Below are 14929 nucleotides of genomic sequence, written 5' to 3'. Positions count from 1 at the left end.
TAGCAAACCTTTTTTTCAAAAATAAATAATTCAAGAAATTTTTATTTCATAAAAAAAAGATAAAAGGTCCACCTTGTTAGTTGCTCACAATGCTTTCGCTTGTTGGCTTGTTCAGTGTAAGTCATTTTTTCAGGATCTTCATACATCTCATAGTTATGACAAAGAGAAGAAAGTTCACCATCTAAAAATTAGTAATAAATTCTAATTTCTATATATAAATAAACATTTTTAAAAATCTAAATAATAATAAAAAATTCTGTCACTTATTTAATAGGGCTTAAAAGAACTATATATATATATATATATATATATATATATATATATATATATATATATATATATATATATATATATATATATATATATATATATATATATATATATATATATATATATATATATATATATATATATATATATATATATATATATATATATATAATTCTTTTAAGCCCTATTAAATAAGTGAAGTTATCTATTTATTCTGTTAATGACTACACTGTAGAAGAATAATAACCATAATGATCATCTGGAATAAATCCTGTCTCTAGAAGAGTTGTTCGACATGCAGTACCAACAATATCTTTTGCCAAACTTCTAAATTCATTTAAACTCTCTTCTATCTAAAATCCAGCCAAAAAAGGACAGAATCATTAAAATTGTGAATACAAATAATTAATTTTTTTGATTTTCAAGATGAAAATAATGTTTAAAGGACAAAAGTTTTTTTTATTTGAATAATTTAATTATAACTTTATGTATTTTGTTGATATTTTGTGGAAAACCTGTAACATATAGCTTAATCTAAAAAACTGTTATTTTTTAGTATTATACAATTTCTTAAAAAGTAACTTTTTTTACTTTTAGGATTAGAACAACTGATTGATTTGGGAATCATTATCAATGAGAAAAGATGTTTTGAAAGAAGTCAAAAAATGTACTGGTTTATATTTTAATTACTTTCTTAAGTTGAAGACTTTGTGTAATTTTAAATTCTTCTAATGTATAAGTCTTGCCATTCTCAAATCGACACAAACCCATATCACTTATTCGTAAGCACATATCACGTAAGCTTAGCAAAGCAGGTCCAAGAGACTAGATTTAAAAAAAAAAGACAGTAAATAAAAAATTCAGAACACAGATTTATTTCATAACACTTTTTTCCTTTTTTCAAAAACCAAATAAAAATCAATACTAAAGAAACCTTTACCAAATTAACAATGAATAGTTGACAGCTTAAACGTTGTCTAGCAACAACTTGTTTCCTATACAAGTAGAACATTAAAGAAAAAAGAAATTGGCAAGTTGTGCTAAAATATTTTTCAATTAGTAAAATGCTAAAGAAGCAGCTGTTGGTTTAATGAACAGTCCTTATAAAAAAAATATACTTGAAGTTAAGCCAATGTTTATTTCACAAAAATACTAAAAAAAAAACTAAAATATTCAACAAAAGTGAAGTAATTTCTGATTTTTCACAACAACCCATTACAATTACCCCTTTTAAGTCTGATATTTCATAATAAGATTAAGAAAAAAAATGATACCTGAGTCTTAAAATTTTTTTCCAAAGAAAAAATGTTTTCCAAAGACGAAAGTTTGCAAAAATCTTAATTTTCATTAGCTGTGAATGGTGGTATAAATCTTTTTCCCATTGTTTAAGAGGTGTAAACTCTGACTCTTCTGCAGTTACATGCATAACACCTTGTCTGCTGATAGTATAATAGTTTGATACATCAATGTCTGCATAAGTGACAACCCTGAATTTAGTTTTTTTTATAAGGAAAATAAAAACTAGTGCTCTATACAATTTAAAAACTATAACATAAAATATCTTAACTTACTATACCAATAAAATATTTTTATTAGATTAAGATAAATTTGTTTTGAATATAAATAATATAAACTTTTGCAGTTGACACTATAATTAATATTAATCTTCAAAAAGCAAGAAATAAATGTTCATGATACCTAAGGTTATAAGGATTGCAACTTCTAGATGAGCAAGATGTGTCAGTTGTCATGTAAAGAAAACCACAATTTGGATGAGTTCTTACAAGATTCAAAATTTCATTTATATTGCATGGATCAGAATAAACATGCTCATTAAGATAACTTTTACATGATAAATTTAACTTCGGGTGAGTTGTTATTCTGTGTTTCTTCACTAATATTTCAGGAGAACATGCCACTATTTTTCTAATTCCAGCAGAATGCTCAATTTCCTTTTGACGTTTTTTAAACTCATCTGGAAGTTCCGGAAGAGAAGTAGAAGAATGTTTTTTTAGAGGTTCAAGTGAGTTTTTTCTCTTAAGATATTTCAATTTAGAACCAGAATCAATGCTTTGTTTAATATTTTTTGAGTTTTCTCTTTGTTTTTCTTGAAATACCCTTAAATGAGGCTAAAAAATTAAAAATTGCAACTAAAGTTCATAAAAAATAAGATATAGAAATATTTGAAACAGTCATTAATAATAAATAACAGAAATTTAGTAAAAATAATTCTAATAAAATTATTATATCTAAAACTTAAATTTGATTGCACATTAACATCAAAAAACAATAAGCTGGAGAGTTTGAGAACACCAAACATATCTATCTACATTCCTCAAATCAATTTTCATTTTACTACTTGTGTTTTTTACATATTCCATTTTTTCAACTATCAGTTTCTCCACTAATATTTTGTCCTTGTAGCATCTTGAACATACAAATTTGTCTGTTACAGTTTCCTCTAGCTGCCATTGTTGTTGAATGGTTTTAGATTATGTTTAGTAATGAAGAATGGCTAGACATTAGTAGAAAGTTCTACAGCGGATTGATCTGGTCTATAAAAAATCTTCATTTGTAAAATAAGTGTAAAATTTGAGTATGTTAAAAGAAGACTTAATTGTTTAAATCAGACTTATTTTTTCAAATCTTAATTTCATTTGCTTAAAAGTTAAGCATGTGATTGCAGAATAAGACACTGGAAGCAATACTGCTGTACTTGGAACTACGATGATGAGTTGTTACAAAAAGTGTAAAAAAAGTTATACTTTTCTAAACATAAAATATATAAAATAAAGAATTTAAAATAGTTAACAAAAAAGCTGAAAGAATTTTTTTTTCTTTATTTTTAATTTATAAAAAACTGTTCTCTGGAGTGAGAACCAAAACATCAGATAGAAACAAAGTTTAATTTGACCATGAAAACTCCATAGCAAAAATCATGAACACAACGATAGGACATTAAAGCACAAGGCATTTTTACAAAAGATAACTAAAGTTATGACAACATACAAAAAACTAACAAAGATGAAATATCTAGAGTACAAAAAATTAGATCATAACAAAAACTTCATAATATCTTAATACCAAGTAGAGAAGTGTGAAATTATATTGAATATTGCCTCTATGATGTCAAAATATCAGTAAGACTGCAAGTAGACATATACTAGACAGGGGTTGAATCAAATTTACTTCAGGATGAAAGAAAAGGAGATTTCAATCAAGTTTGAGCTCAGACCATAAAAAATACAGTTTAGCTATGAAAGTAGCTCAATAACTAAAATTAAAAATTCCCAGTAGATGTTTTAGTAAGTCTAACACTGGTATTTGTATTCAATATTTTTATAATGACATAAAGTCATTAGATACTACCTTGAAGACATTTTTTCATAAAAAGACATTTAAAAAAGTTTTTACAATAAAAAAATATTGAAAAATCTAATTACCATTGGGTTGATATTTTTCTCACAGTGATTAACCTAAAGTATAATTAAGTAACAAAATATTCATAAAAAGAAATTAGAAAAATGTATTTTTAATTAACTACATGCATCATATATATATATATATATATATATATATATATATATATATATATATATATATATATATATATATATATATATATATATATATTTATATATATATTTATATATATATATTTATATATATATACATACATACACACACACATATACATATACATTTTTATCTATAAATGTGTGTGCATATACACAAATACTAATTTGCACAGACACACACAAATGCACACAAAACAGAGAAAAAAGCCTGAATAAAGGTTATTTACCTGATTAAGGTTGTTAAATAAAGGCTCTACAGATTTTAGTTTTCTAGGCTGAAGTACTTCTGACTTTGCAACAAGCTTTGCTTGCAGCTCATCCATTTTTGAATTAGTCAAAGGAAAAGATTGATCTGAATTATAATATTCTAAGTGTGTATTACATATATATAAATATATATATATATATATATATATATATATATAAATATATATATATATATATAAATATATATATATATATATATATATATATATATATATATATATATACACACACACATACACACACACACACACACAAACACAGATATATATATATATATATATACATTTACATATATATACACATGTATGATATATATATACTTTTACATGTATGTATATAGATATATGAATGTATGTATATAGATATATGAATATATGGTTTTATATATATATATATATATATATATATATATATATATATATATACATGCATATGTATATATGTATGTATGTATGCATGCATGCATGCATGCATGCATGCATGCATGCATGCATGTATGTATGTATGTATGTATGTATGTATGTATGTATGTATGTATGTATGTATGTATGTATGTATGTATGTATGTATGTATGTATGTATGTATGTATGTATGTATGTATGCAGTTCAAAGACTTTTGTGCTCAAACTTTTGCTTGGCATTCATCAAGTATGAGTACAAAAAATTAAACTTTAGGTACTAATATTGTACATTTTATACGATTCATATATATAATAATTCATATATATAATAATATTTCAGAAAGATCAATCGCAAATACCTATGGCTTACACATGCGCAAAGACGCGTTGCTAGTGGCACCGTCTTTGTTTATACTTATGTATGTTTTAAATCAAACACGTTTTACGTAAGGTCTTTTCTTTTTATATATAAATGTCAGTAAAATTTCTATTCCATTATTGATGGTGAAAGCTGATATGAAATCGACCTTGCTTTTTCATCAGGTATATCACGTTTAATTATTTTTTTATCGTTCCTTTTTATAAGGTTTAAAATAATTCGCGCCAAAATAGAAACTCAAATCAGGCAAACTTGTAGTGTAACTTTTGAGTTTTATGTTGAAGCAACTTTTAAATTAATGATGTCATAATGATGAACGACAAAAATTTCCATGTAAGTGAAAACTTTCTTGAAAACAATGCATTCGTTCATCTAGTTACGTGTTTTTAGATTTTTTTTTAAAAGGGAAATCTGTGCTGGAGTAATTAGGATTGCAGATCTAATAATTATAACTTAAAGCGTGTTTAAAATAAAGAATGGAATATATATTAGAAGCAAAAAGGAACTATAAAGAATATATCTTTTCCTGACAAATTGAGGGTTCTTCTCCACTCCTATGCTGAGATTCCACTCCTATTCTGAAAAAATAAGTTTTAGAAGAAACAAAAAAACCTTAAAGCTCTAAATGAAAAAACAAAATTCATATATTTTAGTTTTTTCAATTTAGAGAACAAAAAAAAATTGTGCAGCAAGCTTGAAATTGATTAAAAAGGATGATAATACAAAACATGGACAAGGTATCTGTGATAGGGCAACAGAAGAAAATTCAGTTTTTAGAAATCATTCAGTAAAGAATATGCAGATTAATATTGCCATATCTTGAATTTCCTTATATTCTTCCTCAGTCATGAGACAGTAATGTTGTCCAATAGAAGGAACATCTTCATGTAGCACAACCCCTTTGTCATATATATGTTTTTCTGAATTCATTCCACGCATCTTTCAGCTTATAAAATAGTGGAATTTTATAAAAAGTGGGGGCATTAAATAGTTCTTTAGGAAATGTATGTCTCTCTACAATATGATGTTTGCATGCCAGCAGAAGTAAGAGTTACAGAAACTAGCAAACATTGTTTAATGCTGTAGTATCAAACACCAATTTGAATTTTCTTTAGGATTTTATACATCTTTAGAAGACCTTTAGTTGCTTCTTTTTGTGTTAATCCTGTTCTCCTCTCAATTGGTGGTATCTCAAAAAGTTCTATTTGATCATTAATCCTAATTGACGTTGCAAAAAAATTTTCTCTGAGGAAAAAAGTTTTTTTTTCTTCTTACTTTGTGTAAGTTACTTAATAACTTCGCCATCAAAATTCACAAAAATAGAAGAAGAAGTTGAAGGAGAAGAAGAAGAAGAAGACGAAGAAGAAGGAGAAAAAGAAGAAGAAGAAAAAGAAGAAGAAGAAGATTGCCTTTTGTTTCAAATTTGTAGTATAACTTTGTATTTATTGAATACACGGGAAGTATAAAAAAAAAGTGTTATTTAAAATTCTGTAAAATTAAAGATGAAAAGCATTTATTACAATTCAAAGGTCATATATATATATATATATATATATATATGACCTTTAAATTTTTGTCCAGAGATGAATATGGAGTGTTGCAATTATTACAATATTAATTTAAGATCGCGTATATATGGTGTTTTGGATTATAATGGCATGAAACCAGTATAGTCTAGCTTTTCAAGAACATATTGTAAAAGATTACAAGAAAGGAGTTAAATAAAAGGAAATCGCAACGAAATACTCCATTTACAAGTCAATTGTATTTCGAATAATCAAACGACTAAATAAAGGTAGTCCTTTAGAAACAGAACATAAGGGCTGAAGACCACTCAAAACATGTCGTTTCACCGATCGAAAAATTATTCGTCATGTTAAAAAAATTCCTTTTGACAGCGCTAGTGATACTATTAAAAAACTGAAACTTTCCGTGTCTCAAAATACAGTTTGTAGACGGTTACAACTTTCAGGACTTTTGAGCTTTAGAGCAGCAAAAAAACCTTTCATTTCTCAGAAGAATAGAAAAACTATAATTGAGTTTGCAAATTCTCATAGAGACTGGACTATAATTGGAATAGAGTACTCTGGAGCGATGAATCAAAGTACAATTCAAAAAGACAACGACCCCAAACACACCTCTAAACTCGTTAAAGAATGGTTTGAAACAAATCAAATTAAAGTAATGAAATGGCCAGCTCAATCACCTGATCTCAACCCAATTGAAAATTTATGGTACCAAGTTGAACTCTCCCTAAAACACAAAGGACCCTTCAAAAACACCGATGAGCTATATAAAACTATTGAAACCACGTGGAATGAGATTACACAAGAAAAAATTAATAAACTCGTAGAGTCTATGCCGAGAAGATGTTCCTTGATCCTAAAAAGTAAAGGATATGCCATTAACTATTAATATTACCATTTTTTAGGGTAGTTTTAAAAAAGTTGCTTATGTTTTGGAGGACCACGCTTTTGCGTTAAAATACCAATACAAACAAAAATTCACGTTTATTTTTTTTTCAAATAGTCTCATTTTCAAATGTTAAAATCTTTTTTCTTATATGTATCATTTTTTTCATCAAGCGTAATTAAAAAAACAAAATTGCTGTAATAAGTAATCAAAGTGGAAAATATTTTTAATTTTATTTGGTTGCTAATGTTTTGGAGGATAGTGTATGTATGTATGTATGTATGTATGTATGTATGTATGTATGTATGTATGTATGTATGCATGTATGTATGTATGTATGTATGTATGTATGTATGTATGTATGTATGTATGTATGTATGTATGTATGTATGTATGTATGTATGTATGTATGTATGTATGTATGTATGTATGTATGAGATTTTCAGACAAAAAATAATTGAAAAATTGCTTCCATCAACAATTTGAATAATCAGACCCATATGAATTCAGAATGTATGTATGTATGTATGTATGTATGTATGTATGTATGTATGTATGTATGTATGTATGTATGTATGTATGTATGTATGTAGATAGATACATATATATGCGAATGAGTGTATCTAAATTAAATTATCTAAATTATCGAAACCCAGTCACTGTGGTCAAACATGGTTTTCAGACAATTTATGACTTAATGGAAGGAGTTGTTAATCGTATTTATAAGCATTTAGAGAAATGTGGCGATGAAAAAGTAACTAAAGTTCCATCAATACTGAACATTTCTAAGTGGTACAGAACAATGCCTTTAACGGCTATTTTTAGAAATAAAGATTAATTAGAAACCTTAGAAATTATGATAAGTACATAAATGCATTGTAACTCCCTTTTGTGCGAAAAGAGAGCACGGGTTTGTTCACTACGATAAAGTTTAAACACTATAGCAAGAGTTTATACACTATTACTCAATGAATTTTGAAATAGATTCAAGGATTTCAAAATTAACAGCTCCTGTGCCGAATATATAAAAAGTGTATGTGAAAAATAAACTTAAGATACACTTAACAAATATAGTAATCCGTAAGGGTCTGCGTCTCGGAATCGTTTTCTCGAAATGAACCGGGAAAAGCGTTACGAGACGAGAAATGTCCCGGAAAAAAATAACGAGAAAAGAAAAAAACTGTCCCGGAATAAAGTTATAAATCAGGACAATAATTGTCTCGGAATTTAAAAATTGTGTCCCGGATATCATCGTCTCGAACAAAAAAAATAGAGACGCAGATGTTTAGTAATCCGTAAGTCATCCATCCTTTGTATTTGTAAGAAAACTAGTAACATGTGGCATTCCAATATCTACATTATAATTTGAATTTTAAAATAGTTTGAAAAACCGCAAATTGTGTGATTTTACCGACATACCGAATCTAAATCTGGACATCTTAACGAACTAAAGGTATGTCGAGTCCCATAACTAACCAGAAAACTTGGAAGTCGTTAAGGAGAACCGAATTTATAGGCTCCCGATGTATATGGGTTAGAAAAAAATAATGCTTTAATGCAATCTTTTGCAAACAAGCAAATGAAATCGTAACAACAGGAAACCTGCATAAGTCTTGGCTCACACTTATTGGTATGTAGCAAAAATACATGTATTTGGATGTAATTGAGACAAAATTCTAATTCCCATGACATAAATAGATAACCGTTATATAAAATTTGTCACCACTTTAATTTGGTAATTTTGCAGCTTTGCAAACATGATTGTGCAAAGAACTGAGTGGAGTTAAAAATAATGTTAATGAACAAAAAAAATTTAAAAGAGAAAACGTCATTTTCAAAAAGAATTTAGGGTTTCTTCTCTAACGTAGTTTCGATAAATGATATAGCTACGAGTACTCTCTACTGTGAAATAGACATGTCGAAAGCTATATTTCATGGCTTTTTTTTAAATAAATTTTATTATGTTACTAAATAGAAGAGTATCAGAGATAATTTAGACCAAAAAATATGGCTGCATTTCACAGTTAAAAGATATTTTTTAAAATTTTAGTTTGTATTTTGTTACAAAAATAATATTAAAATAAACGAAATATCTTAAGCAAAATCACTTAAGCAAAACTCAACGAAGATATTAAACAAAAATAATCAACAGCAACTTAAAAGATAATAAATTAAAGTGTAATTAATAATAGATAAGCGAACCAGTATTTAGTGAAATGCAAGCCAGATAAATACTTTTACAATTTACAATTTCAAACCAATTACCGAAATTTATAAGTTATAAGTTTCACAAAGTATTCCAAAAATATTACAATTATGTTAAACTATGAAAAAGGTAAAGACATCTAAAAGTGAATTGTTTAATGAGTCTCTAAGAAAGAAGTGCCTTCTCCTTTACTCATGATGCGAATATGAAATTCTTTCATTGTCTTTTCTAACTCTTCTTTATTACCAGAGAAATAAGCTGCTTGGGCATTATGTAAAATTAACAGTTGTTTGCGCATAACTTTTACCTTTAAAGTGAAAAGTGAATTTATAAAAGGAAAAAAAAGGGATTGGCTTCAAGAAACATAGCTATTAATAATATAAAATATTAAGAAAAAAAACTCATGTACCTTATTCTCTTCCAAGAACTTCATTTTAATTTGCAAGTTATTACGGAGAGTTTCAAATTTATCTTTCTGGATATAGAACTCCTTTCTAGCTTCTTCTGTTTTGAAAGACTGACCCTGAGCTTCGTAAGCTTCCAGATCTGTACGATATGCATCATATTCAACTCTTGCACTTTCATATTCACGAATGGTCATGATAGTGTCATCAATAGTTTTTCCTGACAATGTTTGTAAGTTTTCTGTAAAAAAGTTGAGGGCTGAAAGCAAAGTATCTCCACTTTTTGAAACAACTTTCTGTAAATCTGCATTTTGATTAAACTCATCCTGAAGGTCTGGAGATTTAATGCTTAAGTCAGTTAAAGCCTCCCCTAATAGCTTTTGAGTGACTAATAGAGTACTAAACTGTGCAGTAAATTGTTTAGAGAGCTTTAGTAAGTTAGCATATCGTAACTGTGTTTCTCTCAGTGCTTGTATGTGCTTTTCTAACTCGGTATCAACTGTTCTAGCTCTTCTACCCATCTTCTCTGATACCATTTGTTTGGTGTATTTATATGTTGAAACAGTCCATTTTTTTAAAGCATCAATTTTTGCTCCAGCCTCTATACCTTGAATAACTTGCTGTGTTCCATTAATTGAAGGCATACCTTGTTTACTATCAGGCTGATTAGCATAGGTGTTTGACTGGTTATAAGTTTTGCTTGTTTCAGAAAGACTATTAGGAGTTGCTAAAAAAATTTTTTTGAAATATTATGATAAATAACTTCTCAAACTTTGTTTAACCAAATGAGCAGAAAATGAAACTTTAGTTTAAAAAAACAACTACTATTTAACTTATTTAATTTGATTAAGAAAGACCAACACAAAGATAAGAATAAGGAATATCTTAAACTGAAACAAAATCAAACTTCTATTACAATAAATGTTTGGCCATAATCTGTTGTTAAAAAAACAAAGATAACATTAACGTCATTAAGCTCTAGCTTAATCTTTCTATTGTTTAGTAATTTTTAGAGCAGTAATGAAATCTTTAGTAATTATAACATTTAAAATTTATCAGTCTTTTTCTCTCCTTTTTTTTAAATGAATTGTCAAAAAAAAAAAAAGATTTCAATTAAAGTTTTTAAGAAGTTTATAAGTATATGGTGAACTTTTATAATAATAAAAAGAATGTAATTAAGGAAAAGATACTAGTTTTCAAACTTATTTAATAATAAAATATAAGACAAATATAAATTTTAACAAATTTAAAGATTCAATTAAACACAAATTTATTGTGCTTTAGTTTTACATTTGAGAAAGAAGACAAAATTAAGCATGAATCAAAAGATGGATGACAGTGTTTGAATAAGCAGTACAAAAATATTTGAGGAAATTTAAAATAAAAAGATTTATTAGGAGGTTAACTTCACTTTGAGTGTTTTTTGATTATCATAAAAAACATATTTGTTTTTAAATAATAAAAAATCTATTCAATCAAAATATTTTCCATTGTTTGCAACAACCTCCCATATTTTTGGCAATATATGATTTTTATTGCAAAATTTTTTTTCTGTTTTTGTGCTATCCAGCATTCAAGCCGATTTTTGACTTTTTAAAAGCAATTAAAATGCTAATCTCCAAGTGAAGGCTGCATTGACCAAAACAAATGATAAACTGATGGAGCAATGTCTGGTGAATATGACGGGTGGGGTTAAACATCCCATCTTAATTCTTCAGGCGTTTCTTTTATGCATTTTGCAACATGTGGACAAGCGTTATTATGCTGAAAAATTACTTTATCATATCTTTTGGCATAATCTGGTCATTTTTCTTTAAGAGCTTCATTCAAAGTGATCAATTGTTGTTGGTAGCATATGCCTGTCATAATTTCTCTAGGTTTTAGTAGTTTGTAATACACCACACCTTTTTGGTGGCACCAGATGCAAAGCGTAACTTTCTTACTATGGATATTTTGCTTTGGCATAGATGTTGACATTTGACCAGGGTCACTTCACAATTTTTTTCGCATAGGATTGTCAAAGTAGATCCATTTTACATCACCTGCAACAATTCGATCCAAAAAGGATTTTCTTTTACATCTTTGGAGAAGGTTTTCACTTATTACAATGCATATGGCACCCATTTACTTTCTTTTTGGATCTTTCTCATCAATTGTAAATGCTTACTAACTGCAGCTTCAATTACTTTTATTGCGTCAGACAATTGTTTTAGAGTTTGAGCTGAATCTTTGTCCAAAAACTCTTGCAATTCCAGATGATCAAAATCATCACTTTTAAATCATCTAAACCAGTATTTGCATGTTTTAACAGATGGAACATGCTCTTCTTAAGTTTCTGTAAGCAAATGATGACTTTTAGCAGCAGATTTCTTTTAATTAAAGAATAAAAGCAGCCCATGCTGCAAATGATCTTTTGAAGGCTAAAAACTGGTCATTTTTGGTTAAAAAAAAATGACAAGTTTTTAGCCTTTATAAACTATGCTAAATTTTCAAGATTAATTGCTAAATTATAATTTGTGCTAAAAACATATTTAAATCTAAAATTAATGCTTATTTTTAAAATTTTTAAAACCCTCAAAATTAAGTAAACCTCCAAATTTTACAACAACTGAAAATTATTTATCTTGATCAGGCCAGTGATTACTCATAGAAAACCAGCAGTAATGCAATTGAGAAAAATAAAATTTGCTTGTTTTATAGCATAGAGTATTTTTTTAATAAAATGTATTTTCTTCCACCATTTAATAAGTTTTCATTATACTGGGATATTTAGACTGCCACTAAACAAATTTACAATCTTGTTTTATCAAAACATTTTAATAAAACAAGATTGTAAATTTTCAATTTACTTTTTCTTATTTAAACACATTTTAAAATGCAAAAAAAAAAAAAAAAAAAAAAAATTCCACTTTTAGTTGAATTTCCTTAAAAGAGTGTTTAAATAAAAAGTAAAAATATTAAGTATTTAATTAACGTAAAATAATTTATTGGAATTTTGAGATTCATTTACTTGTGTTCAATATTAATAACTTTCTTACCAATATTTAAGATGTTAATCTTAGTCTAGGTTTTGTTTTCAATGTTTATTTAACATTTATGAGATGTCACATTAACTTTAATTTTCTTTGTTCAAACAGTTTAAAGATCAGAACACTTTTACATTAAATATTTTCCTAAGATATTTAATTTAGTGAAAGGCATTAAGTTTATAAAGTTTTTTTTTTTTTTAAATTTAAGACATACAGTATCATTTATGCATTGATTTTGCTTGCGTTGTAACTTGTCTTTGATTAAGATAGGCTTTTTCTTGTAAAATAGCAAACTTTTCTACAACATTTTGTTCAAGATAACAAAAAAATTATCATGCATCTGATTAATTTGCTTACTTTAAGGTTTATTTTCTTAATTACAAGCTTAATTTCATCATAGGTTTTTAATGACTTATTAAAACTAAAAGATGTTTAAGAAAAAATGTTTTAAGCTATACTTTAAATGCATATGCAATAAATTAGAAAAGTTACTATTATTCTCAGCATAGAAAGTATTCAATTTTAGCTAGTTATTAACTTAAGTTTTTGATGAAGAGTGTAATTAAAATGTGTGTAATATATATATTTATCAATTTAGTCAAAATAAAGATGGTGTTTTAAATATTTTATTTTATAATTGTTGCACTAATTCTGTACAAAACTAGTAATAATGTTGTTACATAATACAGACTACATTAAAAACGTCTGAGCTTTGCTTTTAAAAGTGTATTGTTTATGATTAAATCATCAGTGATGCAATATATCCCATTTATTTAAAACACTTTTAAAACACTCCACACTTTTCTGAGTTGGTAAGTTACACTAGTTGGCTAAAACAAAAATATTTAAGTAACCAATAATCAATTCTACTCTATAGCACTTAACTACCTTTACATAGCTTTTACTGCGTTAGGAAAGTTTGCATGAGTTTTCATTAAAATGTGTTATTTAATGCAAAGAATACACGCAATATGCAGCTACATCATCATAAAATTATACTTAAGCACAAATAAAATCAGACACCTGTTGAAGAATAAGTCGGAATATGCTGTTGGAAAGGAGACTCATTTTCATCAGATCTTAGTTCTAATCGACCAGAATTAAATGCGCGATGCGACTGCAAATCAGTTGCTTCTTTTAGCATTTCTTCAAGACTTTGAGAAGCACCCGATGAGTCCAGAATGGCTGTTTCACGGTCGTAACCGTTGTATAGGACAGATGGAGGTTGATCGCCGCCTAATTTTGGGGTTAAAATTCCACGACCGGCCATCTTTATAAACAGTGGAAAAACAGTTACGTGCGAATTAATCTCAACGTAACCTAACCAATTGATTGGTCAGTTTTCAATCGTAAAACAACTTCCGAACGTGAACTTAACTTAAAGCCAACAGTGCAGAAGTGGTGGCAATTTATCAATGCCGTGAAATTTTTTAAAAGTGGTTTAAATTTTGAATTGCGAACTTTAGGTCTTTCGCTAACTCAGAGAAAAACGAAAAAGTCTTGAAAATTTTAAGCTTCATTAACTTATCCTAAGACGGAGAAAATTAAAAAAAGATAACTGGCACGAACCGCAACTTATTTTGACCGTTAAATCTTGTAAACGATTGTCATAAAACATATACATTTATGATTGCTTTGCCTTCCTTCAAACAAACAAACAAAAAAAAAGAGCAAGGCATTGAACTAAAAAAACAACGCGAGAGCTGGATGAAGACTCGATGACTATTATATACAACGCGAGAGAGCTCGATGAAAACTCGATGACTATTTTTTTTATGAACATTAAAATTTTAAAAATAAAACTTACAGCTGCATCTTACTAGAGTTGATATAAGTGGCATAATTATTTTTAACACTTTTTAATTTTTAAGCTGGCATATTCTTTTTTTAGATCTTTATCGAGCATGTGTTTTACCTTTTACGCTGATCATTTTCGCTCTGTTAACTTTCTTATATTTCACACTTCCTTGTGCATGCTTATT

General features: G+C 27.4%; 3 protein-coding genes across 5 annotated transcripts in view; 1 reads left to right on the top strand and 2 right to left on the bottom strand.

The window, feature by feature from the left end:
* Window positions 1–4216, bottom strand: part of LOC145183518 (dynein axonemal heavy chain 6-like) — a 42153-nt gene extending 37937 nt beyond the window's left edge. For both annotated transcript variants that reach the window (XR_016450109.1, XM_090079805.1), the window contains exons 1-8: window positions 4076–4216; window positions 3714–3746; window positions 1969–2399; window positions 1545–1757; window positions 1211–1265; window positions 961–1095; window positions 518–623; window positions 73–181 (exon numbers count right to left, since the gene is read on the bottom strand). Coding sequence is in view for 1 of the 2 variants with exons in the window: in XM_090079805.1 (XP_089935931.1) it covers window positions 73–181; window positions 518–623; window positions 961–1095; window positions 1211–1265; window positions 1545–1757; window positions 1969–2399; window positions 3714–3746; window positions 4076–4171 (1178 nt within the window). In the remaining variant the exon portion in view is untranslated. The remainder of the gene's footprint in view (window positions 1–72; window positions 182–517; window positions 624–960; window positions 1096–1210; window positions 1266–1544; window positions 1758–1968; window positions 2400–3713; window positions 3747–4075) is intronic.
* Window positions 1–9259, top strand: part of LOC149891668 (E3 SUMO-protein ligase ZBED1-like) — a 588790-nt gene extending 579531 nt beyond the window's left edge. The window contains exon 2 of the mRNA XM_090079807.1: window positions 8173–9259. The gene's annotated coding sequence lies outside the window, so the exon portion shown is untranslated. The remainder of the gene's footprint in view (window positions 1–8172) is intronic.
* On the bottom strand, window positions 9140–14903 carry LOC145183607 (arfaptin-2-like). 2 transcript variants are annotated; one of them, XM_080059020.2, is made up of 3 exons: window positions 14755–14903; window positions 9924–10645; window positions 9140–9821 (listed from the first exon to the last, which is right to left on the bottom strand). In XM_080059020.2, the coding sequence occupies exons 1-3, from the start codon at window positions 14786–14788 to the stop codon at window positions 9669–9671; spliced, it is 909 nt and encodes a 302-aa protein (XP_079915146.2). In that variant the 5' UTR covers window positions 14789–14903; the 3' UTR covers window positions 9140–9668. The 2 variants fall into 2 exon arrangements, with proteins under 2 accessions (XP_079915146.2, XP_079915137.2); XM_080059011.2 differs by lacking the exon at window positions 14755–14903 and adding an exon at window positions 13971–14247.
* Window positions 14904–14929: the final 26 nt, after the last annotated feature.

This window comes from Hydra viridissima, unplaced genomic scaffold (genome assembly GCF_058129835.1).
Source record: "Hydra viridissima isolate aposymbiotic clone 2 unplaced genomic scaffold, HvirCarnegie_v1 scaffold_2, whole genome shotgun sequence".
Taxonomy (NCBI): domain Eukaryota; kingdom Metazoa; phylum Cnidaria; class Hydrozoa; order Anthoathecata; family Hydridae; genus Hydra; species Hydra viridissima.
Note: the sequence above shows the minus strand (reverse complement) of the source record. Positions and strands in the feature narration are given on the sequence as shown.

What these genes read in the sequence shown, in the direction of transcription:
- LOC145183607 (XM_080059011.2), bottom strand. Translation starts at nt 14,217, where the DNA reads ATGGCCGGTCGTGGAATTTTAACCCCAAAATTAGGCGGCGATCAACCT. An exon ending in TCCGACTTATTCTTCAACAG is followed by an intron (nt 10,646 to 13,970) that starts GTGTCTGATTTT and finishes AAATTTTTTTAG; the next exon opens with CAACTCCTAATAGTCTTTCT. An exon ending in AGTTCTTGGAAGAGAATAAG is followed by an intron (nt 9,822 to 9,923) that starts GTACATGAGTTT and finishes TTCACTTTAAAG; the next exon opens with GTAAAAGTTATGCGCAAACA.